Here is a 27,924-nt window from a genome sequence, read left to right on the forward strand (position 1 = left end):
GTATTTACAGCAAGAATAAAAGTCAGAAAAGTGGCCTCTACAGAATTTTGGGGGTAATATGAAAATCATTTATACTTGCCTTAGGAATGTGACAGGTGGCTCAGATGGTAAAGCGTCTGCCTGCAATGCAGGAGACCTGGGTTCAATCCCTGGGTTGGGAAGGTCCCCTGGAGAAGGAAATGGCATCCCACTCCAGTACTCTTGCCTGGAAAATTCCACGGATGGAGGAGCCTGGTGGGCTCCAGTCCATGGGGTCGCAAAGCGTCGGACACGACTGACTTCACGTTCCCCTTCACTTTCAGGAATATGGCACTAGCACCGTGTAAGAACAGGCTCCGCGATGGAACTGTCCCGTTCTGAGGCGGGCCGCCTTGGGTGACCCAGCCCAGGCCGGAGAACCACACATTATGCCTCTTGTAGGAAAAAAAACTCCTCGATTCCAGTTGGGAATTGGACTAAGCTTCTGATATTTCTTCTAAGATTCTGTGGCTATCGATAGGAATTCCTGAGTCGAGCTCTTAAATGTAAAACACTGTAGGAGAGTTAGACTGAGTGAAGGTCTGACTCAGAAGTGTGCTGGGAAGTTGTTGAACTCCTTCATGCAAACCTCTGCTGTCTTTGGAAATGTGAAGGGTTTTGGTTCTCAAGCCATCTCCACATAGGGAAAACTATTAACCTCTTTTTCAAGCCTATTGCCTTTCTGACTAAAAGTGCTAGTCACTCAGTTGTGTCCGACCCCTTGTGACCCCATGGACTGCAGTCCACCAGGCTCCTCTGTCCGTGGGATTCTCCAGGCAAGAAATACTGGAGTGGGTTGCCATTCCCTTCTCCATCCTGACTAAATGGAAGACTAAATATATAAACAACAAGGGATTCAAAAAATGGACGTTATTGCTTACTCTGTTTCATTATATCAAACAGAGAAAGAAATGAAAACAAGTTTAAAATAAATGAACAGATATTTTGAAGTATATAGTATCACTAATGACTTAGGAAATATGTTTTCAGTTTTTTCAGTTCTAACATACATAAGTAGTGTTTCACTAAAATTCGTCTGTTCTGTGGTAGAAATTGAACAGCTTCATCTTTGAACCTTCAAAGTTGTATCACCTTAAAAAGGAAAACCTTAGTTTCCTCCTAAACTCCGTTTATTTCTTTTCAGTGAGAGAGTGGTGGTTTTGTGAGATCAGCAAACAAAGATAAGTTGGCAATAAACGTAGAGCTTCTTCACGACGCAGATCTTGGTTTGAGTGTTGTGAATGTGGCTGCAGTGCTCGAGAGCAAGCGCTGCTGAAGGCTTTCTGTGTGGGTTTCTTCTCTCCTGGTTCATGGAATACCCTGTTCTCTCTCATTGTTAACGCAGAGGCAAAAGCCATTCCGCACCAGTGACTCTAGAAGTGATACTGAATTCCCTAGAACTTGAGTCTTTCTCTGTGTGTGTGTAATGACTGACCCTGCATTTATTGAGATGGTTTCCATCTCAGCAGCACTCTTCTTTTAAAAATGAAAAAGTCACGAAATGAATGCATGGCCATAAGAGTGAAACAGAGCCCTAATTCTCATCTCTATTTCTAAGCATTTCTTCGTAGGAAGTTTAATCGTGGACTAGTGCTTCAGAGGAACTGAAGACTGATATAACCTTCCATATGAAGATGCTCTGTGGAAAATGATTTCTGGGACTTGATTGAAACAGAGGCTCATGAGAACATACACAGTCTTAGGGAGCATACTCCTGGTCTATTAATAAAAGTCTCCTGTTGAGGAGCAGTGCAGATGCACGTATAAAGAACCACTTTAGCGTCGCACGGAATGTCTTCAGCCCTGCTTACTGGCTGAAGCTCACCACAGCCTTTCCAACAACAGTAGATTGTTTCCAGTCACTGTAGATGGCTCAGGTGGCAACTGTGCATTCTTCTAGGCGAAAGAACAGGCTCTAAGTTTTCTGCTCTGTGGCACTGTTGTCTGCTACAAGAATACAAAGCAGCTGAAGAAAATAATCTACCCCATTTTGTTACTGCGAGTGTGATTGTTAGGACTTGAAATAGTTCTTTGTTAAGCTTTCTTCCGTTTTCCATATTCTTTGGTTATCATACATTGTCTTTACGTGATTTGTGATGAGTTGCACTGAACATAGAATCAAATTAAGTTTAAGCAGATAACTATGTGTGAGATAAATGTATTCTTCCTAAGAATGTTTGCCCAGAGGGCCATAGGTGTAAGGTGACCTTGCTTAAGTTTCTTTGCATAAAGATAGAATTCAGTCTGTCTTCTAGTTGTCAGCAGTTCAGCTTCTTGAGAATGGGAATGAAGGTTTCTGATCCGATTAGAGCTCAGGAGAATTTAGGCCGCAGTGTAAATTACCTGCCCTGGGTTACCTACTAGGATGTGATATGTATTCCTTGTTTTCTGCTCATGGTTCTGTGTCCTTCTGTTGCATTAGGGTACAGATTGGTTTGTAGATTGGTACAGAAATCAAGACAAGCTTGACTTTTACATCCTGCTTTCATCATTATGAAGATTTGTAGTTTTACTGAATAAAATCAATTGAATAAATCAGTTTCCTCATTTAGATGAGTCACACATTGTCACATCTAGAGTATCTTTAATGGGCAATTATTTTTTTACTCTTTTAGTGGGATTCACCTAAAAATGAGATTAAAACAAATTAACTGCCATCAAAACTGGCAGAAAAATCTTTGCAAAAGACATCAGTGTTGTATAAAGGAAAAAATATTCTTGTATCTCTCCTTTATTACTCACACAAAACACTTCATTTTTGGTCACCAAAGGGCTGGGGTGTTTTTTCCTTCCACACAGTCCTCTGCAACACTAGCTGGGTGTCTTCCAGTTTAAAGCAGTTCTGACGCTATGTGAGGATAACATCAGATCCCACAGGCTGAGGGCTCAGTCCCGTGAGACTGCCTCCCGTCCCCCTTTCCTGCCAGTCCCAAGTCCAGTTGTCCCCTGTGCTGCTGACCAGCTGGCTAGAGCACTTTCCATAAGCTGCTCCTCGGGAATGATTAATTTACTATTAAGCAGAACGACCCAGAGAACTTGGGAAAATATTTTACTTATGACACTACAGCTTTTTTGCTAAAAGATATAACTCAGAAACAGGTGGATGGAAGAGGTGCGAAGGGAAAGGTATGAGGGAAGAGATTAGAGCTTCCCTGCTTTCTCCCAGCACCTCCATGTGTTCACCAACCTGGAAACTCTCCAGACCCAGTCCTCAGGGATTTTTATGGAAGTTTCATTACCCAGGCAACTGGATTATTTACTTGGCCTCTGGTGACTGAGTGTAATCTCTAGTCCCTCTTTCTTTCCTGGGATGGGAGTTGGGTTGGGTGGGATGGGTTGGACTGAAAGTTCCAACCCTCTTATCACATGGCTTGGTTCGGGTTACCTAGGACCTTTATATAAAGTTACCTCGTTAGCAGAAATTCAGATGTAGTTGCAAGGGGTTATCAATAATAAGACACCCATTTCACCTTTATACTCTGAAGTTATTTCAGGAACTGAGGACAAAACACCAAATACGATAACAAGGTTCTCCCCATCCTCTACCCTTGAGGAATTCCAAGAGTCTCGGGAGCCATGATCTAGGAACCATGGACACAAGACCGACGTAGACGTGTGTACTGATAATCACAGAATCATATGTTCAGTATGAAAAATAACAGAGACCATTCTTTTTGTGTAATTTGAACGTTTTAGATATATATTTTTCTATAGATACTGTCTTTTCTCTCTCTCCTTTTTGTACTCTTGTGATTTTTTTTCTTCCTGTTACTTTGCATCTCTTATCATTCACTGTCTGTGGCTTCACAATACAGCATTGTCCTAGTACCATTTTTGAAATCACAGCTGGAAGCATTGAAAAGCCTTCTGACAAAGGAAGACTGAATTGTGACTTAAGGCCAACAATAAGCTATAGGAACAAATGATATTTAAAAAATTAATATTATTTCAGTGTGTGTTAATGTCTTTAGTCTTTCAGAGAATTGTTGAAACCAAGAATTTAAAAGTCACAGACTTCTGCTTTGCAACACAGAAGTATAAAACATTCTACTTGCTTCCGAATCTGTGATTTGACCTTTTTTTTTTTTTTATTGGCCACTCTGTGTGGCTTGTGAGATTTCAGTTCCCCAACCAGGGATCGAACCTGGGCTCTTGGTAGTGACAGCGTGGAGTCCTTACCACTGAATCCTTAACCGAGGAATTCTTGTACATTTTTTGGAAAGGAGTTTTCATAGACTCATGTGCTGCCATCTTTCAGGTTCTCAGTCTGAAATGATGTATGTGACATTGTTTAGTTGTATTTGTTTTGGGGCTTTATAAAATGGTATAGTATAGCTTATATAAAATTAGAAAACATTTGCTCCTTGGAAGGAAAGCTATGACAAACCTAGTCAGTGTATTAAAAAGCAGAGACATCACTTTGCTGGCAAAGGTCTGTCTAGTCAAGGCTATGGTTTTTCCAGTGGTCATGTGTGGATGTGAGAAGTGGACCATAAAGAAAGCTGAGCGCCGAAGAATTGATGCTTTGAACTGTAGTGTTGGAGAAGACTCTTGAGAGTCCCTTGGACTGCAAGGAGATCCAAGCAGTCCATCCTAAAGGAGATCAGTCCTGGGTGTTCATTGGAAGGAATGATGCTAAAGCTGAAACTCCAATACTTTGGGGACCTGATGCGAAGAGCTGACTCACTGGAAAAGACGCTGATGGTGGGAAAGATTGAGGGCGGGAGGAGACGGGGACAACAGAGGACGAGATGGTTGGATGGCATCACCGACTCAATGGACATGAATTTGAGTAAACTCAGGGAGGTAGTGAAGGACAGGGAAGCCTGGCGTGCTGCAGTCCACGGGATCGCAGAGAGTCAGACATGACTGAGCGACTGAATAGCCACAGTGAGTCTTCTGTGAATTGCTTTTTCTGCAGGTGTGTTTCCCTGGGGTTGCTCCACGTTTCTGCATGCACTCGTGGCACATCTGGACTGTGCATCTTATCCCCCTACACTTTGTAGTCACAGGTCAGGGCTTCTGTTTTGTTTCCTGCCTCTGTCTTTTATCCGAACTCCTGGGAAGTTTCCTTAAACTTACTTTCCAGTACTTCCCTTAAAATATTTTATTTCTTTCATGGTTTACAGTTTCTAAGGCCCTTTTTTCTTCTATGAATACTTTTGTATAATATGCTTTCCTATAGTAAAGGTTTTGTTTTCTTCTGTTTCTCAGGATTCTTTTTCTCCCTATATTGTCTCTTCTCTTCAGAGCCCTTCCGTTTTCCGTTTTCCTGGGTGTTGTAGTCTTTGGTTTTTTGGTTACAGCGTTTTCGCAAGTGTCTGGTCATCCTTGGCTCTTTCTTCATATTTGAGGGAGGTGTTAAAATGCTGTGGGAAGCTCTCCTTTGTGAAAGCTTTAGGTGATAGTTTTTACTATAGAGTGATTAGGCAGAGACTCATTTTATTGAAGACCCCTTTTTTCAGCTCTGCAGTCAGCTTTTCCAGACGAATTGTTCAGACTTTTGCCTTAGCTGGTGGATGGGTGGTGGTGGTGGTCATCAGCCTGGCAGCCTGTTTTGCTGGAACACTAGGAGGTAGAGGACTGAAATTCTCATTTATCAGTGTAATCCTTCTGTCCTTAGAGTGGTTCCTCGTTCTATCCCTCAGAGTTTAGAGTCTCTCAGTCAACAATCCTTCTCATCCCTTGTTTGAGTGTTCCCCAGAAAATAAACCCCTGGACTGATCACCTTCTTGTGCCTTACGAGAATGAGCTGCTGAGCTAAGTGCTCACTATAAATACTCATATTCAGTCCTTATGTTTTCAGACTCGACCCAGTGCCCTTGTCTTTAGAGTAACCCCTGATACTTCTAAATCCTGACCTTTCTATACTTTTGGCATAAATAGGCTTGCTTCTTGTTGATTGCTTCACACCACCCACTCCCCTGCCAAGTACTTATGCGACTGAAGGAAACCCCAAAGCTGTCCTTTATTACTGGACCATCGTTCTTTACCTCCCAGAGAGTTTCATTGACATCCTTATCTGCTGCTCTCTCCTCTCAAGTTTGCTGTGCCTTTCTGGTTGTATGCCTTTTATTACTTCAGTTTTAATAGAAAGCCAAGATAAATATGTTTAGTTCATTGATTCCTCTCTAAGGAAGCTTTTATTACAATAGAAATGTGAGGGACTTTGATACAGACTTGCCTTCTAAAGTCCTCTTTGCCCTCAAAGTAGAAATCACCAAAAATTTCATTTCTACTGGTTGTAATCCAGGTTAGCCTGTGTTTCAGCACATACAGAGCCTTTTGAAACCTAGGGGGCCACTCATGTACAGTAGGAAAGACTAGGATCCATTTGTTTCTTCCTGTAGCCACTAAAAATAGCATTCCTGTAGCAATTTTGCAGTTATCTTCTGTCTCGGATTCTTCTCACTAAACAGCTAAACATGAGCTTCGTTCTCCTTTCATTGGTCTAGAGTGTCATAGACAGAATAATCTTTTTAACGTTTGAATTCAGATATTAAAGCTTAGTTTTCCAAATCCTGATTTGGGTGAAGGAAATCTAGGTTAAGTGTAACCTAGATTACACTTAATGTAATGTAAGTTTGATTTCCTTAATCTAGATATCTTAATTATACTGAAGTATTACTTTAAGCCATATGTAATTGCCAGTAGGTAAGCAAAATCACTGCAGATGGTGACTGCAGCCATGAAATTAAAAGACGCTTACTCCTTGGAAGAAAAGTTATGACCAACCTAGGTAGCATATTCAAAAGCAGAGACATTACTTTGTCAACAAAGGTCCGTCTCGTCAAGGCTTTGGTTTTTCCAGTGGTCATGTATGGATGCGAGAGTTGGACTGTAAAGAAAGCTGAGTGCCAAAGAATTGATGCTTTTGAACTGTGATGTTGGAGAAGACTCTTGAGAGTCCCTTGGACTGCAAGGAGATCCAAGCAGTCCATTCTAAAGGAGATCGGTCCTGGGTGTTCTTTGGAAGGAATGATGCTAAAGTTGAAACTCCAGTACTTTGGGGACCTGATGTGAAGAGCTGACTCATTGGAAAAGACTGTGATGCTGGGAGGGATTGGGCGCAGGAGGAGAAGGGGACGACAGAGGATGAGATGGCTGGATAGCATCACCGACTCGATGGATGTGAGTTTGAGTGAACTCCAGGAGTTGGTGATGGACAGGGAGGCCTGGCGTGCTGCAGTCCATGGGGTTGCAAAGAGTCGGACACGACTGAGCAACTGAACTGAACTGAAGCAATTTTAGCCTATCAAAATGGTAATTTTGTGTGATTGCAACGCAGCAAAGTTAAAAGATCTTAATAGTTTAGTTAACAGACCTTTTTGTCCAATGTAGGAATTTGTTCTATAGTGTTTTTGGAAACATTCCAGTAGGAGGAAAGGATGAGATAAAATGATAGTGTCAGGCTAAGTAAGAGAAAAAGTTGAGGTCCCTAGTCAGTATACCTGTGTGTCTTAGAACTACATCAGGGTTCCTCCAGTGTTCTAAAAGCTCCACACTACTGAGGCTGGAGCCTGTAAATTCCATGGAGTGCCAGTTAGATACACAGTGCCTGTGAATTTGCACACTAACAGCATACTCCCTGAGTCCCCGGCTGCCAGGCTACACGAATCTGTAGGGGATTTCAGCAAATATCAGTTTAGCTGGAATAGTATTACTTAATTTTGTTCATTCTGTGTACAGCCTTCATGTATATTTCCTTAGGTTGGTTAAAGATTGAACTTTAAAATGATAATATGGCTGCCAGTGTGGCTTAAAACATAGTAGAAATAAAATATACAACAGTAGCAAGAAGGACTTCGGAGGATTGTTTGGAAGATGCTTAAGGTAGCCTGGTAACCCTGTAATTCACATGGTACCACTAAAAGAATAACACAAAAATGCATTAAAAACTAATAGACAAGATTAGATGAAATATGAAAAATGCTTGATTCATAGAAAAGAAGAATAAAAGAATAAAGAACACATGGGACAAATTTAAAACAAACAGTAAAATGGAAGTAGAAAGACAGAAAAAAATGTGAGCACTAACCAAAAGAAAGCTGTTAAAACTGTGCTAATATCAGGTAGGTTATAATATAATATATATAATAATATCAGACATTAAGGCACTTGGTATTGCTGAAGATAAAGAATGACACTTCATAACGCCAGGACGGGCCTCTCAGCAGGAAGACATAAGAATCCCCAGCAACCTTCTCTTGTTGTTTGGTTTGTTGACCGTACATATGTGGTCTTTGGGTCTTTTCTTTTCACGAGTGTTGTCATTTTTCACTGCTAGAGATGTTTCTGTGGCCTGTGGGGTAGGAATTGCTCCTTTGTCTCTCTGACTTGTGATAATGTTCACGTTCAGCATGCTCTGGGCAATGTAAACAATTGCATGGGGGCCCCACTTGAGAGAACAAAACCTCAGGATATAATTATTTCATTTAGAGTTGTAGTTATTTTTAATGTAATTATTGTCCTTTACAAAAGGCCACCTGTGAGAAATAGAATTTAGATGAAGACTAAGAAGTTACATTTTAAAGAATTCTTTTTTAACATTGTGTGAATATGAGTAATAAGATATTATAAGAACAAATCAGAAAGGAGTAGCTGCTTGTCCATTTATAAGGATTCTTGGCAGTAAGCCTTTTTTTTTTTTTTTTTTTTGTACTAGGTCTGTAACACCTTGCAGTGATATGTCACTGTCAAAACTCTTCATTTCTGTCTGGAGAGAATGTCCTTTTATTTAGAGGATATTCCATTTTTTCTGGGGGGGAAAAAAAAGAGACATCTGTTGGTTGATATTCATGCCTAAATGCAAGAAAAGGAGAAAGGCTTAAGGAAACAAAAGTGCTGAATCAAGGAGCGTATTTGGAAATAGACAGAAATACAGCTCATGTCACTTTTTAAAAATTGTGGGGAAAAGCACGTAACAAAATATACTATTTTAAGAGACTTCCTTGGCAGCAAGTGGTTGAGACTCTGCATTCCCACTGCAGGAGGCATGGGTTCAGTCTCTGGCTGGGCACTGAGATCCTGCCACTCAATGTGGCCCACATTTTCAAAAATTTACTGTTTAAATGTGCAAGTTAGTAGTGGTAATTATATTCACTTTGTTGTGAAATAGAGCTCCAAACCATTTCATCTAGCAAATCAGAAACTCTATACCCATTTTAGAAACTCTTCCTGTCTTCCCTCCCCTCTGCCACTGGTGACCACCGTTCTGCCTTCTGTGGACTCTGGCTACTCTAGATACCTCACGTGAGGGGAATCATACAGTGTTTGTCTTTTTCTCACTGGCTTATTTCACGAAGCATAATGTCCTCAGGGTTCATCCATCTCGCAGCATGTGACAGGATTTCCTTCCTTTTTAAGACTGAATAATATTCCCTGTGTGTATAGACCACATTTTGTTGATTCATTTATCTGCTAGATCTTTGGTTTGCTTTTACCTCTTAGCTGTTGTGAATTGAACACTTGTTTTCTGGGTTTGGTTTTGTTTTGATAGTAGTCATCCTTTCAGGTATGAGGCACTATCTCATTATGGTTTTGATTGCATTTCCCTGATGACTAGTAATGTTGAGCATCTTCTCATAAGCTTGTCAGCTGTCTTTTGTCATCTTTGGAGAAATGTCAGTTCACATCCGGAGAAGGCAGTGGCAACCCACTCCAGTACTCTTGCCTGGAGAATCCCAGGGATGGCGGAGCCTGGTGGGCTGCCGTCTGTGGGGTTGCACAGAGTCAGACACGACCGAAGCGACTTAGCGGCAGCAGTTCACATCCTCTGCGCATTTTTTCATCAGCTTGACTTTTTGTTGTTAAGGTGCATGCATTCTTTACGTATCTTGGGTATTACCCCCTTTTCCGGTGTATGACTTGCAGATATTTTTCCCATTCGCTAGGCTGCCTTTTCATTTTGTTGATGGGTTCCTTTGCTTATTAGTTTGATGTATTCTCATTTGTTTATTTTTACTTCTGGTGCCTTTGCTCTTGGCGTCAAATCCAAGAAATCATTGCCAAGACTGATGTCAAGGAGCTTACTACTTAGGTTTTCTTCTAGGTGTTTTATGGTTTCAGGCCTTATGCTCAAGTCGTTAATCCATTTTGGCTTAGTGGTCTTATTTTATTCTTTTGCATGTGACTGTCCAGTTTTTCCAATACCACGTATTGAAATGACTGTTACAACAGTTATTTGAAATTCTTTGTCAGTCACCTCATAGATCTGTTTCTTTAGAGTCTGTTTCTGGAGTTTAATTTTGTTCCTTTAATTGGGCCCTGCCTCTTTGTTTCTTTATAGGCTTTGTCGGGTTTTGCTGAGGCACTTGAAAAAATTTGGAAAAAATCACCTATCCCAGCCTCTCAAGCCTTTGTTTAATCTCAACTCCCCTTGGGCTTTGCCTGCAGAAGTACAGCTCCAAGCTGCCTCTTGCACCTTGCTTACAGTGTCTTGCAACTCTGGTTCCTAGTTCTCTTAGTGCTCAGAGTTATCCAGGACAGAACCAGTCCCTTAGAAGGTTTCCAGACAGGCCAGAGTTGGACATGAGGTCTGTTTTGCTTGTGTTTCCCAGGGAAGAGTCCAGGCATGACAGTTTTCTTCCTGGTTGCTCCACATCGTGCTCTGCAGGGAAAGTGGCATGAGTACAGAATGCCAAACACCGCCATTTTCCTACCCCTTTCATTGAAATCTTGTGTTGGGTTTACAGTGGCCCAGGTGCTGTAACTTCTTGTCTGTCTATTGTTGTTAACTCAGTGGCTCTGTGAGGGAAGGAGGGCCAGTATTTCCTAGTCTGCCATTTTGCTGACATCACTGTCCCTGGTATCACTTTTTGAAGTATGAATACTGCCAGATAATGATTCTCTTTATAAGACAGGTGGGAAAAAGGGAATCAGAGATGGAATATTTTGGACTTGAGTAAGGTGGTTGTCCTTTGTGAGGTTCATATATGCAAATTGAGAAGATGAAGTCTAAAGCAGTATTAGCCTGTCTAATGTTTTATTTTGGAATAAAGAAATAAAGTAAGCCTATCAGATAAGACCATGTATTGTTTTAAAGTTTTCAGGGCATTTGAGAAATATTTATTGATTGCCTACTGTGTTCAGTTCAGTTCAGTCGCTCAGTCATGTCTGACTCTCTGTGATCCCGTGGATTGCAGCACACCAGGCTTCCCTGTCCTTCACTACCTCCCTGAGTTTACTCAAATTCATGTCCATTGAGTCGGTGATGCCATCTAACCATCTCATCCTCTGTCCTTCCCTTCTCCTCCCGCCTTCAATCTTTCCCAGCATCAGGGTCTTTTCAAATGAGTTAGATCTTCCCATTAGGTGGCCAAAGTATTGGAGTTTCAGCTTCAGCATCAGTCCTTCTAATGAATATTCAGGACTGATTTCCTTTAAGATGGAGTCGTTGGATCTCCTTGCAATCCAAGAGACTCTCAAGAGTCTTCTCCAACACCACAGTTTAAAAGCATCAATTCTTTGGCCCTCAGCTTTCTTTATAGTCCAACTCTCACATCCATACATGATTACTGAAAAACCATAGCTTGGACTAGATGGACCTTTGTTGACAAAGTAACGTCTAGGTTGGTCATAGCTTTTCTTGCAAGGAGCAAGCATCTTTCAGTTTCATGGCTGCAGTCACCATCTGCAACGATTTTGGATTCCCCCAAAACAAACTCTGCCGCTGTTTCCCCATCTATTTCCCATGAAGAGATGGGACCACATGCCATGATCTTCATTTTCTGAATGTTGAGTTTTAAGCCAACCTTTTCACTTTCCTCTTTCACTTTCTCAAGAGGCTCTTTAGTTCTTCGCTTTCTGCCATGAGGGTGGTGTCATCTCCATATCTGAGGTTATTGATATTTCTCCTGGCAGTCTTGATTCCAGCTTGTGCTTCCTCTAACCCAGAGTTTCTCATGATGTACTCTGCATAGAAGTTAAATAAGCAGGGTGACAATATACAGCCTTGATGTACTCCTTTTCTGATTTGGAACCAGTCTGTTGTTCCATGTCCAGTTCTAACTGTTGCTTCTTGACCTGCATACAGATTTCTCAAGAGGCAGGTCAGGTGGTCTGGTATTCCCATCTCTTTCAGAATTTTCCACGGTTTGTTGTGATCCACACAGTCAAAGGCTACCATGCATAATACAGTCCACTATGTATAAGGTACTATGCAGTTGGGATACAGAAAAGATGAGGTGTAATCCTCCAAGGTCCTTATTTTTAATTTGATGAAAGGCAACCTTAATGCATAAAAAACTGTATAATAAGACAACATCAACACACAAAATATAAAAGCATAAGAACCATCACTATGAGCTACGCAGAAGCAGAAATGATAGTGAACTTAAGTGAACAGGAGTGGCTTCCAAAAAAATGAGTTTGAGTTGGACCTTCAATAGCTAGGATCTTATCTTAATGTCTCACCTGGGGTGGGGGGGTGGGGTGGGATGGGAATCACACATCTGACAGCAGGCCTGAGTAGGCTTGTATGTTTGAACTAGCAGAAATGTGGAAATAATCTAAATGATTATCAAGAAAATGCACAAATAGATTCTTCCATCTATACTGTGAAATACTGTATAGGAATTAAATAGTGGAGATCCATATGTGCTGTCAGAATTTTCTAAGTAAATTGAATTTTTAAAAACAGATAGCGTAGCTTATTTGGGTTGCTATAACCACATATCACAGACTGAGAAGTTTATAGGCACCAGGGTTTATTTCACACAGTTCATATGCTAGCCATTCGAGATCTGTGTGCCTGTGTGGCTGGGGGAGGACCCTCTTCTGGGCCTCAGACTTCTCATCGTATCCTCACATGTTGAAAGGAATTAGAGAGTCTGGGATCTCTCTTATAAGAGCACTGGTCCCACCTGCTGACTGTAGCATATCTCAAATACCCTGCTTTCTAATACTATCACACTGGGTTTTAGGATTTCAACCTAAGAATTTTGGGGGGACATCAACATTCAGACCACAGCAAAAGAAGTTTCAAATAATATGTATGGTATGATATTAGTTGGGTTAAAAACAAAGCAAGCTAGCATGCATGTAATACTGTGTACTTTTATAAGTACATAGTATATAAATTCATAGTAAAAAAAGGATAAATTGATAATAGTGGTTACAACAGTTAAGCATTTATAAATCATTTGCAGAATTAAAAATAAAAAGTCCAAATGAAAATTTATCAAACACTATTAGTGGTTCCCTCTGTATGGTGATATTATTCACAAATTTTCTTTATATTTTACCATATTTTCTGAATTTTTACAAGAAGCATTTTGTTGGAAAATGTTAAATTATAGAGAGTCATAAGTGGGAGGTAAGTAATTGACAGATAATTAATAAAATTAATAATCACGAAGTGAAATAGGAGAACAAGAAGAATTAAGTGGAAAAACCCAGGAGTTTAAGAGTAAGGGAGATGGTTGAGGAAGAAAGAAGGAAGTCCAGAATGTCTTAGAAGCTTTTGAAGTTTTATAGAGCCATTAAGCATTGCCTTATATTTTTAAATCATTCGTTCAGTAAACATTGATATTTAATGAATAGTTGGCCTAGCAGGTGCCAGAGTTCCTTACCCTAAGAAGCTTATGTTTTGATGAAGGTGATACAGACAAGGAAATGACTGTTTGAGGAGGACTCAGCAGGGTGGAGAAGCAGCTCATGGAGGCTGACAGAGAAGGCTTTCCCGAAGGGACAGAAGTGTCAGCAGAGCTTGGGAGCGAAGCTGAAGGTCATGCGAGAGGTCTGGAGAGAGAAAGCGGGGACCAGCACAGGAAACACCTTGTAAACCGTTCTAAGAATGTGATTTTATAGTGTTTACATATTTCAAATACATAATCTCGCTGTATGTTCTTAGCAGAAGAGCCAACAGCAGGCCGTTGTTGTTTGGTACTTAGCAGGTCCGCTCTAGTCCTCCTCCCCGTCTCCCCTCCCTCTGCTTGTCGCCCTCTCCCTTGCCGTGTATTCACTGCAGGTGACACACGCATGGGTTTACAGGGAAAAATAATCACAGATCCCCAAACGATGCTGATGTAAAAGGGGGCAACCTTAATTCAGCGTATTTAAAAGAGCTATGTCCAGTTCATGAAAATAAATATGTTAATTTGGCATGGTTGGCTGCCCTTTAAATCAGCCGTCACAATGAGTTAGTTATGGTATTAAATACGATTAGATGTTGAAAATTATTTTTGTCATCAGTATCAGTTAACATCTTACTACCAAATAAAGTATACTTTTAGGGTTGTTTGTATTGACAGTGGCTGGAACCTTTGCAAATAACTCCATAAGGTACTTAAGCAGTTCTTAGGTAGATAAAATATGGTTTTTGAAAATAAAAATAAAAAAAAAAAATACGGTTTTTGGGATTCCCAAAAGAAATTCTTCCTGCAAGAGAGAAATATCATTCAAGGGGCCTGAACTGCCATAGGAAATGCAGCAACTGAAGATGTTATTTACTAAACTTTTTGTAAATAGATTTTTCTCTGTCCTTGCTTTAAAGGCAAACAGTAGCTAAAACAATCATAACTTGTGTAAAGAGAGAACCTGTCAGATTATTATTTGTTAATGATGGGGTATTCCCGTTTGGGCAATTTATAGCAAAATGGCTAACGTGCAATTTAGAAAGAAAGAATACATGAATTTTGTTATAATCCCCATTCCATTCCACAAAGAAAAAATATTGTGGAAAATATTATGACTTACAACACGGTGCGTTGTTAGTTTGGGAAAACTGAATTTTACTTACTGCTTGATTCACCCCTCTGTGTTTTTAACTTGTGTTTTTTCTTCTGCCTGGAATGCCCTTCCTCTTTCTTGTCCACTTGCAGAATTTCTGCCCACTCTGAAAGACTCCTACTTTCCGAGTTTATCCGTCCCCTGCGAAGTTGATCTCTCCCTTCTTTGTGCCTCCTCTGTCCCTATGTTATAGCACCTGCCGCATTAATGACAGTTGTTTCAAGTTTTCTGTGTTTCCTCACTGGATTGTGAACCTCCTTAACTAAAGGGAATGTTTCCTTCTGTACTGTCTGGTGGCATTAATGCTTGTTTGGCCTGAATGAGAGGGGCTTTCTGCAATGACACGGTGCTGCATAATGAAAGCCTGTCTTACAGTTTTATGGATTGACTGGTAGCTGGCACTGTGCAATTACTTCTACTGGGTTATCACAGGAAGCTGGTTAAAACCCACAATAATGTTTGAACAATAAGATTTATTTAATAGAACTCTGTTACGTTGGACGCCAGCAAGATAAGGGGAGGAACTGTAAGCATATTACTTTAGGTGTGCCAGGCTGTAGGGAGACTCCCTCATAGCAAAGTATAAAGGTTCAAATTTTAAAATGGAGTAATTATACAGTTTGCAACAAAAGTTTACTACGTATCTTCTGTGGTGCTCTTTGTAAAGTGCATTCTAAATTACTAAAAATAGAAAGCATGATGTAATGGGAAGAGTAGTGTTGTGAAATCTGGGTATTTGAGGTTCTAGTCCCAGTTCTCTTGCCTGGAGAGTCCCATGGACGGAGGAGCCTGGTGGGCTGCAGTCCATGGGGTGGCGAAGAGTCAGGCATGACTGAGTGACTTCACTTTCACTTTTCACTTTCATGCATTGGAGAAGGAAATGGCAACCCACTCCAGTGTTCTTGCCTGGAGAATCCCAGGGACGGGGGAGCCTGGTGGGCTGCCGTCTATGGGGTTGCACAGAGTCGGACACGACTGAAGCGACTTAGCAGCAGCAGCAGCAGCAATCCCAGTTCTAATGCTTTTGATCTTGGTCTACTATTTTCATCCACAAAGCTGTGAGATGCCTCAAAATACATCAGATTTAGAGATTCTCATTTTTCCCCTAACAGCTCAACTTACTGAGGATCTTCTCAGGTTTGTTTGTTTTTTTAAATCATTTTATCAAGGAATGAATTGCAGTCATGCATTCAAATTATATTTAACAGGCTTTATTGCATTTTAAACAATTAGAGATTTATCTTTATTTTAATAGGTAAAAAATAAGTAGGTTCCTCCTAGAAAGGAGACATCATCCTTTTTAAGTCTTATGGGCTTCCCAGGTGGCCCTAGTGGTAAAGAACCTACCTGCCAATGCAGGAGACATAAGAGATGCAGGTTCAATTCCTGGGTCAGGAAGATCCCCTGGAGGAGGGCACAGCAGCCCACTCCAGTATTCTTGCCTGGAGAATCCGTGGACAGAGAAGCCTGGCAGGCTACAGTCCATAGGGTTGCAAAGAATTGGACACAGCTGAAGTGACTTAGCACTTGTGTGTCTGGCACTTTGAGGACGTATACCTTGTTCAGTTATGATTGATATTTAATGTGTACTTAAATATCATTGACATTTTTTTCTAATTCTTTTTCCTGTTTACTCTTTTTATTTTTTGTGGAGGTGGGGTTAGCAAGACTCTTACAGCAGTGATCTGGGATTCTAGTTGCTTTTATCAGAAATGCCTCATGTTTAAAGATACTTTATCTTGGGAATTCCCTGGCAGTCCAGTGGTTAGAAGTCCGTGCTTTCACTGCCAGGAGTGTGGGTTCAATCCCTGTTTGGGATTAATTCTGCTTTCCCTGGAGAAGTTTGCTGAATACTTGGTTTCTCTCTTTGTAGGAGAAAAGTGGAGGTAATGGTACTCTTACCTTTTAAAAACAAAACACACAGAACTCAAGTTCTTTGTCAGCCTACTTTCCACTTGGAGTTAAATTTCAATCAGTTAGTTTAAATATTAGGTTGCATTGCATACTCTGAACCTAGATACGAAGAAGGCTTCACTTTCAATCAGATCTGTTGATCTAATAGTTTTTTTAAGCTTTGGAGTTACACAAAAAAAGTTCAGTTAAATATGTGCAGTCCATTTCTATTCAGAGTTTGTAGAATAAACTTTTTATGTATGCATTTTGGTTAGAAAAATTTGTGGGAGCCTTGGCAGCCTGATTTTTTTTTTAATTTGGTATGTCTTTTCTACTCTTCCTAAGGTACTCTGAAATGTGTCATATTTTAGATGAATTTTTAAAGACTGGTCATCATATTTGCTGATAAGTAGAAACAGTGGTATGTGATTCGGGCACAGTTGAGGATATCCATTGCATGAAGATCTTTTCAAACTCGTTTTTCAGTTTTCTCTTTTGAAGAAAAGAAATTTAGAAATACTATATGGTTTACTCATAATAATATTGAGATTTTTAGAGAGAATATCCCTGCTTTACTTATCATAGTTGGATTTTAGTACCTATTTCACCGAGTTTGAGAAGTCAATGGGATGATAGATGTGACATGCTCAACACAACAACCGCACATAGTAGGCTCATTACACAAAGGCTTTATGTAGCCTGACAGGTGTTCATATGTGACAGGGAATTGAGAGTCACAGGCTCAGAGAAAAATTAATATATGCCCCCAAATTCTGCCTTGGTCAGTTATTAAATTCATTCAGAAGTCATGAAAAATTTGCAGAGGCGCATATAGTGTGGAAATTTCATTAAAATGACGCTGTATCCTCCCATCGGCTGTCTGGAAGCAGAATCCAATAGATAGGAAGAGACTAGTAAATGACAGCAAAATACACATGGATTTTTTTAATCTTTGGCACTGCCCTCACCATTGCCATTTTTTCATACCTTTCTACCTTCATTAATTCAGCCTGAGCTGTTCCTTTTGTGTATGTAGACGTGTCGTTAAAGTTACTACCTTGTTCTAATGAGAGAGGGCAAGCATCCCAGGAGACAGGCTTAGGTTGTTTTAACTTCGTGACGAAGCTGAAGTCGCCCCGCACCTGACATTCCTGCCCCGGGCCCCTCCCCATGAGTAAGAGGAAAGGCTTGGCCCATCGCTTAGACAAAGCCGGACGGCTGCCTGCCGAGCCGAGCCACCGGGGAGAGACTCCTCCTCTCCTCCAAGCGGGGCTCGTCTCCCAGGGTTTCGCCCTGCAGCCGACCTGCGGTGGAGCCTGAGCAGGGGGTGCTGTCGGGGCCGCGGACCCCCGCCCCTGGGAGGCCCCGGGGGAGGCGCCGGCGCAGCGACCCGGCTCCTGCAGGCAGAGCGGTGCCTGCCGACCCCAGCGCGCCGCTCCCCCTCCCGCTCGAGAGCCAGGTTGTCCCCGGCTCTCAGGTGGCACCGCGGCCGGGCGGCTCCCCTGGCCGCCGGCCGGCGATCTGGTGGGAAGGGAAGGGGTGGTCCTTCTGCCCGGACCCCTCTCGGCTGACTCACAGGAAGTGCTCGCTCTCGCAGAGCCGGGATCCCGCCCTCCCCCTCCGACGTGGGCTCTGCCCTGTCTCCCCTAGAACAATGAAGGGCTTCCAAGTTTGCTGAGTCTCCCGGCGCGTTCCTCCGGCTCCCGTGCTAGCCTGCAAGATGTTTTGCCACCGACTTTTGCAAGAAGCGGCCTCGGAAAAAGCCCTTCCCTTGGTGGATCGCTTTGTGTGAAGAGTCCTCAGGGTGACCATGGTTCAGCGCTTCAGCCTCAGGAGGCAGCTATCCAAGGTGGGTAGCTCGGGTGTGCGTGTGGAGGGGAGCTCGCGCCGGCTCCGGCGTGGTCTCCTTGTCCTGCGGCACGGTTCTTCTGTCAAACCTGCCTCCTCCGAGCTGAGGAGGGGCTGGGGGAGGAAGCGCTGCCTTTTGTTCTTTCCTCAGACAGACACAAAGGTTGAAGCCTGCACTGGGAACCCCAGATTTTGTTCCCTCGAAAGGGGAGCTGTCATCTGTGAATCTGGAGGAAGTTGTAGTCCGCTTCTCACTTAGGGTTTCTAGAGTGTGTGCGGGGAAAGAGAGAATAGTGGGTAAAAAGTGCCCATGTTTAATTAGCAACTCATGTAGCCGCTCTTGACCAAAATGAGAAAACCTTATTGGTCTGTGGAATCAGTGCTTTCATACAAAAATAAATGTCAAACTGGGGAAAGCTCCCAGAAAATAGTTCGGTAAGTGTGACCAGCCTGAGGATGTTACGGTGAGTGGTGGTATTAAGAAACTCACATACTCCTTCATTTAAGGAGCAGGTGACAGGCAGTCGCTGGAAGGCTGAGGAATCAATTTTTCCTGAGTTGTGCTGACAAAACACATTTCATGTGTGCAGCTTTGGGGGAAAACTTATTTTAATCCGAGAAAATCAAATTGAAAATTAAAAAAAAACAAAAACAAAAAAAGCAAAGCTCTCTGAGAAGAGGGGCTGCTGGTTTTATGGATCACACTTGGCAGTGGCCAGCCCTCTGCTCACCATTTATGGAGCTCTCTTAAGTCAGTGCAGAAACTAGTGAGAAGACAGGTATGCTAAGAGTTGCGCCTATTTCAAAAATTATTCTTTTTGAAAAGCTCTTTTTGAAAAATGTAGCAGTTGGGTGGCTGGATTTGTGTCAGAGTCCATCCTCTTCATGCATGCGTGCTAAGTTACTTCAGTCATGTCTGACTTTGTGCAACCGTATGCACTATAGCGCCTCTGTCCAGACAAAAGCTAAAGCAAATAGTAAATCAGTAGGTATTCTACACTTCGTTAGTGGTTAGTCAGAATTGTTAAATCCTGAAAAGCATTACTATCTTAAGGGGAAACCTTTAGTTCCTCACAGGTGACCTCAGTGTAAGATGTGTGCATTCAGGCAGAAATGAGCAAGGCTCTTGCCTCCATCCCTTTGTCAAAAGTCATCTTTTTTCTTGGATCTCCAAGCTGAACAAGGACTTTTTTGGAGTATTATTATAGAATAAATTTTCCTTGCTTCCCATGTCTTCATTCCAGGTTTATGTATGATGGGAGTGAGGAAACGGGAAGCCTCAACATTTCTCCCTAACAATAAAAAGAGTCATTTTTGTATCTCCTTCATGTGAACTTCCAGAACCACGTGTTTTCAGATATATAGTACAACTGAAAAGCGGAAGATGTATAGATTGTCAGAGCACTGACGTTTCTGCATAAGAGTTTTTGAAACAATTGAGAACTAGGTGATAAGTTTCTAATTAGGAAATAACTGCTCTCTAGGTATTTTGCTGTCAGTATTTCTCTCCCAATTATTTTGTGAACTTTTAATATTCATTTCACTCTGTACTCTACTCTTGACCATGAATTATAGGGGGGAAAATGTTCTTAGGGGAGCTAGGAGCACATCTTCTCTATAACATGAAGAAATAAAAGGTACAAATTATATACTAGAAAATATATACAAATTATACAAGAGATAACCTCTTTCAGTTCTTTTTTCTAACATCCCTTTCCATTTTAACATGGTTTCTGGGTCCTAAACTGGATGGTGAGGACTAAATCTAAGGAATTTTGTTTTCTATCCTTAACATAGTAATAATTGAAAAAATGCAGTAATGAATTGAAAAAAATAATATTCTTAATTGTTTCTGTATGGCCCTGAAATATGGAGTAGAAACTGAAAGTCTATGTCAAAAAAACTTCTTTTTTAAACTACAGTGAATACACAGTGCCTCTATTCTGTCTTTTTGGCTAAACCCACATTACCTGAAAACAGAGGCCCTGTTGTACCCCAGTGCATGGTATTTCTAGCACACATTGAACACTCAAAGTGAAATTGGCTATTTGCAGGTCAAAAACAGTTGAACAATGATAGTTTCATATGATTCCAACTTTAGGAACAAGTGTTTTTTCCAATAAGGAATAATCTTCCACAAATATAGATTTATCTTAGAATGATCTCATTTTAAAAAGCAATTTCCTATCTTGACAAGAAGAAATACTCAGATGATCATCTTTAAATTTTGTTGGGAATTTGTTGAAAGAAAGTATTTATACATGTTTGCAGTGATTTCAAACCCAGTATCTAATTTAGACACTTTTTACCTTTGGTAGTCATGTTTACTTACACTGGATGTTTGCCCTAGAATATTAACATGATTCCTCCAGGCTAATGGATATTGACATCTGAACTAAGTAAAAAAGGAGGGAGCAAATTAAATAGATGAAGTAAAAATCTTCATTAAAAAGAGACATGCTCAGTTGTCCTCTTTGACCAGATCCCAGTTACGTGCCTCAGACAAGTTATTTTTCTTTGCCTTCTAGTTCCTTTCCTTTGCCGTTTTAAATTATTTTCTTCCTTTAAAGTTTTCTCACATGTGACTTCAAAAATACTAAGGAAAGCTTTCCCCTAAGTCCTCTTCATGAGCCAGCTGAAATAGTCTGAAACTTGCTAATTTGGACATGACAGTTACTTCTCTTAATGATACTTCAGCTTAGATGATACCAACTTCATTTTGCCATTTAAGAAACAGGTTCAGAGAAATTCATTTTCCCAGGATCAGCCAGAGATAGAGTGTCAGGTTCAGCTTAGGTCTAACTCCAAGCCCGTTCTGTCTCCGCACACCACCTGCCTCCCTAAATTCCTGGCATGTTGACTGGCCTCCTGTCATGGTCTGTGATCTCTCTCCATGCGTATAGAAAACAGCATAGTAATAACTTAGGTAATTTCTTAAGGAGCAACCCCACAGGGCTGAAATTAATGTTTGAAAGGGTTTATCAGTCACACTTGGTAAGTGTCTTCTACAAAGTTACATTATTTGGCCAGAGAAACATATTGATTTGAGTAAAATAGTTGATTTAATAAAGCCGTATTAAATGTAATTGAAGCTTAACTGCATGTACTTACAATGAAACGTTATGAACTATATTGCCTTTTTAAAAATGTCTATTAAGGAGAAGAATTTACTATTGAGTTTCTGTAATAATATTTAATAATGTTAATACAATGAATTAAACATTCAGACAGTCTTATTTTAACTCATTCTTGGCTGTGCTGTCGTCCCCCCCTCCCCGACCCACTTTACATAGGTAATAGAAAATCAGTCTTTTCTATTTCAGAAACTTTAGGTTTTTAGAAGGTATGATAACTACTGAGGAGGCTTTAAGAAAATAGCTTTAAGGTTGTTTCAGCAAGATTTAGAAAGTATGATAAATGCTGAGGAGGCTTTGAGAAAATAGCTTTATGATTGTTTCAGTAAGAAAAACATACTTTTATTTTTTAATGACAATCATTTCTGTGATTCACAAATAAAAATTATATAATTGTGAACTCTTACTTCCATGTCTTTTCAACTCTTTCAAATCCCTGCTTCCATAGGTAACCAGTTTCTTGTTTAGCCTTCGACTGTTTGTTAATGTATATGTAAGAAAATGTGAACATGTCTGTTCTGACCTTTCTAAAATGCAGGATAATGTTTGTTCTAAAATAATAGCTTGAGCTTTGTTTGGGGTTCATGTTTATTGTCACATTTACACAGGAGGCTTACTTCCTTTAGGGCAAGTAAAGCCGCACAGAATGTACTTTCTATATAACAGATAATTAAAATAATAGTACATCAAAGATGATTTGATTCTTTTTCAATCATACCACATTTCTTTCCTACTCAGTTGGAGATCTTTCTTTGGCTATATTAAAATTTTTCATATGGCATAAAACATAGAATATAAAAATCATACCAGTAAATTCTGGGTTGCCCTGTGAAGAGATTAATGGCTGAGAAATAGGAGATGTGGGACTTTTTTTCCCCCCAGTTCATCTGTTGACTTATTTATTGAAGTTATTTAATTCAGACTTGTAGAGCACTTGAAAGTATTTTTGTCTAAGAAATTTATTCTTGCCCTTCCTACATTTGAGACTGCCCTGTTATTAGGTGTCAGTTTGGTACCAGCTTAAGAAACTTAACATTTAGAGAAGTGTTGATCATAATCTGAATTCTTAATAAAAAACTGTTATATTCTCAAATGCAGTTTCCTTTGAATTTCTGCCTGCTTTCTGGGTTTGTGACCTCTGATAATGCACATGATTGATTTAATCATTATATGAATGTGTAAGAAATAAGGATTCTCATTTCCATTTTAAATAATTAAGATCTTATAAAAGTATTTTGATGGCTACAGTGGTAAATTTTATGTATTTTTACCACAATTAGAAAGAAAATATTTTGAACCCTTCTAAAAATTGAAGGCGGGAGGAGAAGGGGATGACAGAGGATGAGATGGTTGGATGGCATCACTGACTCAATGGACATGAGTTTGGGTAAACTCCAGGAGTTGGTGATGGACAGGGAGGCCTGGCATGCTGCTGTCCATGGGGTTGTGAAGAGTTGGACACGACTAAGTGACTGAACTGAACTGAACTGAACTGAACTGAATGATAAATACTATATCGGTACAGCAAAGTAGTATTTTATGTATAGGCGTGGGAGTCAGTACCAGATGGATGCTTTTAAGTAATGGAAATGTATACCTCTCTTTTTCATGCTTTTAAAATTCAGTTTTCTCTGAGTTACTTCAGACATCAACTAGTTTCATACTTGGAAATATAATGGTTTATGTTTGTATTTTGGAGGCTTAAATGAGGTAGTAGTGTCATCAGCATTATAAGATCATTCTGATATATTACTTAACCAAAATAAGAAGACTGATGGATGCTGCTCTACTGTTACATGAAACGAGTCCCTAGTAAAATCAGTTCCATATATTGTGGATGTGGTGGGAATAGGTAAGAAATAGAGCATGGCTTTCCTGTTCAAATATATTGGCGATAATAGGCTGAAGTAGAAAACCAATTTAAAAATATGTGTATTATATAATTCTGAAATGTTTTCATGATGTTGATGCCAGTTTAAATTTTAAAAATAACAAGTTATTGGCTGTATATCTGAGAGACTGGAATATGTTACCAAGAGCAGATAGTAAAATCTCCTTGGGAGTGTGTTGCTTTTTTGTTTTTTAAGTACATAACTTTCATTTGGTGTCGCCTTGAATATCATTGTCCTAAGTGAGATGGCTATATTAAATGACTCTATTAGATTCTTTGAAGTTCGAACTTGTTTACCAAGAACTGTTAGTTTTGAAAATCAATAAGCTGATATCCTTGAAAGCACTTTGGAAACTGTGAAGCACTATATTAAAGCACTGTATTAAAGATTATGGTGTCTTCATTATTCTGTCATTCTGTAAGTATATTTGAAAAGAAGTGATGGTTCTTTAAAACTGTATTTTCAAATAGGCACACATACACACACACCCTTTTTTTGGTACACATAGACCCCTCTATCTTTGGATAGGTAACAGTGATTGCCTCTGAGAAGAGGACCTGGGAAACTTGGGTTAGGGGTAGGAAGGAGACTCGGTTTTTAAAAATTATTTACCATGTATATACACTTTCGTAGATAACAGTCTGAGTTAGATGTGTTTAAAGATCAAAATGTAGAATTGAATTTCATTATTCTTCAGTGAAAACCATTGCCAGTAGTTTACTTAAGGTTAATGGTTAAAGGTGATATTCTTCTGGGCTTGGAACTTTATCCCAACCATCGATGTTATTCTCAGATTGAAGATAGCTTTTGCATGTAACATAGAAGTTTGTAGTACAGGGTTACTAACCCTTTAAAGTTTTTTTAGATGAACCTGTTTGGAGTTAACCATACTATTTATATACCATTTGCGGAATGGTATATAAAGGCAAGAAGACATTTTACTTGTTATATCTGTATATAGAAGTTGTATGTAATACTTACTAAAATACTCTTGACTTGGCTTACATGAGAAAATTAAAAGAATTTGCCCTTTTGGACACCCTGGGGTTAGTGAGGCTAACCTCTGCTGTATACATGGGCCTGTAACAGTCCTGCTGCAAAACATGTTGAACAAGAAGAGTGCAAATTGAACTTACTTTGTGGTAGCACAGGAAATTGCTATTAAATTTCAGTCTGTTTCCAGCTAGTGTTTTGTAAGAAGTAGATTACTTTGTGTGTATTAGAAGTTTAGTGTTTGAGAAGAATCCATGTTAAAGCCAGCAGTGTCTAAAATCCAAAGGTAACACATATAATAAACATTTCATGGCTTTCATTTTGATTTAATAAAATTTATCCCAAAAGTATATCTCACTGAAGTTAAGTGAACTGTGGCTGGCTGTGTGACTTTAGACAAGTAATTTGACCTCTCTGAAGCTTTTTCCTCATCTGAAAAGTGTTATCTGGGATCCCTGAAAGATGCAAAATTCTGTGATCTGTTTGTGAGCTAGATTATAGTCCCAAGAAAAATGACTTTAGATCGCAAATGCCAGAAAAAATATCTAGTTGTATACCAGGAGAGATCTAATTTTATACAGTTATTCTTGGCTAAAGTAAATAAAAATAAGTTTATGACTTTAATGGATAGGCTTAGCATTTAGATGCTAGCCGACTCCAGATAATTCAGATTTGAAAATAGCAAGAGAATTACACTTGTTAGAGTCTGAGCGCTGAGATGATAAACATTTCCTCTGCCTCTTCCTTGTCAGGAGAAAATTTAAAATTTCTCTGTGGAAACACACATTTCTTATAATGGAAGTTTACCTTATACGCAACAGATTTTCTTTGTATGACGGTGTGTTGGAATTCAAGTCCTTTTTCTTGGACAAAACCCACTCCTCTTAAGGGAAAGTTCATCATAACTAGGGTGGCGGGTGTAAAAAAGGTAAAAAGCTAAAATAAGCTTTTTATTTTTACAGACTATTGTTTTGAACCTGAGGTAGGCTTGAGAAGCCCCATAGAGGAAGTGAGATTTTACCTGGACCTAGACTCTGATGCTGGGAGGGATTGGGGGCAGGGGGAGAAGGGGACAACAGAGGATGAGATGGCTGGATGGCATTACTGACTCGATGGACGTGAGTCTGAGTGAACTCCAGGAGTTGGTGATGGACAGGGAGGCCTGGCGTGCTGTGATTCGTGGGGTCGCAAAGAGTCGGACACGACTGAGTGACTGAACTGAACTGAAAGGATTTAAGGGCTTCTCTGGTAGCTCACACAGTAAAGAATCTGCCTGCAGTGTGGGAGACCCAGGTTCGATCCCTGGGTTGAGAAGATCCCCTGGAGAAGGGAATGGCTACCTTCTCCAGTATTCTTGCCTGGGAAATCCCATGGACAGAGGAGCCTGGCAGACTGCAGTCCATGAGGTCGTCAAGAGACAGGCACGACTGAGCAGTAACTTTTACTTTCAGAGGATTTGGATTAGTGGTTCTCAACTGTCCCTTCCCCTTTAGCCCCAACATATTAATACTAATACTGTAAGAATGTGACTTAGGCTTAAGGTAGTAGTACTTTGGGGAGTGACCTGATAAATAACCTCACCTTTCTGATGCATACTCCAGGGGAACCCCTTCCTTTGCGTATCATTGATGTCAGTGAAGGAAGGACAGGAGGAAAATATTCCACGAAGGAGGCAAGATTACCAGGAATGGTTTTAAGAGGGAGAGCTATGTCATATTCAATACCTGTTTGTTTGGGGAAGTTCTAATGTGAACATCCTTTAAAAATCTAATCCGAGAGTTAGTTTATATTTTCTGTGGGGAAATTTAACCAAAGTAATGAACAGTGTGGGCTTCCCTTGTGGCTCAGCTGGTAAAGCATCTGCCTTCAATGTGGGAGACCTGGATTCGATCCCTGGGTTGGGAAGATCCCCTGGAGAAGGGAATGGCAACCCACTCCAGTATTCTTGCCTGGAAAATCCTGTGGCCAGAGGAGCCCGGTGGGCTACAGTTCATGGGGTTGCAGAGTTGGACATGGCTGAGTGACTTGACAGCCAACCAATCAATGAACAGTGTTGTCATCCTAAATTCCTTAACTTCTGTAGGGGTAAATCCAGGGAACAGTCTTCCAGATAATGTATGTGGGTTGTTGAAGATTTCCGCTTAGTATTATGTATGGAATTTCAACTGCAGAGTCTTAACATACGTCTCTAACATTCTCTCCCTGTCTTCTAGTCACTTGGTGAAATGTATCTCGAAACGATGCGCACAGCACCTGAGTAGAATCGCCCATTCTGTCTGGGTTGCAGGGTGTTTCTGTGTGTGTCTGTGTGTTGAGACTTAGGAGACTAGCCATAAAGCTTGGTTTCAGTGAACACTTTCTCTTTGGAGAAAACTGAGAATGTGACCCAAGCTATTCAGTGTCTAGTGGTAAGTGATTATTTTAGTTTCGAATCTTACGAAATGATGTTATTGATCACTGTAATGAGATAACACCCAACCCTTGCGACTTCAAGAAATTGTAGGGCAAAGAGTAGAAATTCTGTGTGTTTTCTGACTTGGAGAGAACCTGGAACTTAGTAAATGGAGGTTGTATGTGAAGGTGAGCAATGACCTCACGTCCTACTGCTCTTTCCTTTACTCGGACCGCCCGAGCTGCACCCGCTGCCTTGCTGTTTTCTCAGATGCGCGCACAGCCTTGGGCCCTTTGCGTTTGTTCTCCCTTCCCTCTGTGACCCTGTTTCTCCAACATCTGCTTGGATTGCTCTTGTGCATCATTGACGTCTCAGCTCAGAGGTCACCTCTTCAGCAAGGCTTTAGCTGTTTTCTTTAAAACAGCAAAATTACTCCCCCTCCCCACCCCTACACACTGTTCCCCAGCTCTCCTTATTTCCCTTTGAGTTTCTTTTCTTTAACCCCCTCTGGTTTTCTGGTTTATTCATTGTCATCTGTATTTTCTTACTGTTCCCCGCACCCCCATCATGAAAACTTTATGGTAAAGTTTATGTGAACTTTATGTCGATCTATTTTGTTCATGTCTGTGTGCAGGAAGACATGCCTTTCAGTCTTCTTTTCTCTGTTTGGTTGCCTGTTGGAATATAGAGGCCTTCCCTCTTCACCTTATAAAGAAAGCTTGGTGTCAAGTGGTGATAGCCGCCTTTCATAAGTGCTACATCCTTTGAAAAAGCGATCACAAAAGAAATGCTAGAGCTATACTGACTGGGAAGCTGTCTGTGTTATGTCTGCCTTTTTCCTGGACTTTGGAGATGCAAGAATTTGTTCCTCTGTAGACTTTGTCATTTAGACTCCTGCATAAAAACAGCACTACTTAGAAACTAAAATCCTAATGAAACTTCCTTTCTCTATTATTCAATGAACAAATACATTTAGGTATTTCGATATTATAATATGGAGACTTTTAAGAGCTGACATCTCTCT

The 27,924-nt window shown here is 40.4% G+C and overlaps 1 protein-coding gene across 9 annotated transcripts in view; it reads left to right on the top strand.

Annotated features, from left to right (window-relative positions):
• The window catches only part of TMCC1 (transmembrane and coiled-coil domain family 1), a 157,703-nt gene that overhangs the window by 58,378 nt on the left and 71,401 nt on the right, over positions 1–27,924 (top strand). Inside the window, exon 2 of one of the 9 annotated variants that reach the window (XM_060402952.1) lies at positions 18,292–18,490. The exons of the other annotated variants lie outside the window; for them this stretch is intronic. Within the exon in view, the coding sequence (XP_060258935.1) occupies positions 18,452–18,490 (39 nt within the window). The 5' untranslated portion in view covers positions 18,292–18,451. The remainder of the gene's footprint in view (positions 1–18,291; positions 18,491–27,924) is intronic. 9 annotated transcript variants of the gene reach the window in all.

Source organism: Ovis aries, chromosome 19 (genome assembly GCF_016772045.2).
Source record: "Ovis aries strain OAR_USU_Benz2616 breed Rambouillet chromosome 19, ARS-UI_Ramb_v3.0, whole genome shotgun sequence".
NCBI classification, from domain to species: domain Eukaryota; kingdom Metazoa; phylum Chordata; class Mammalia; order Artiodactyla; family Bovidae; genus Ovis; species Ovis aries.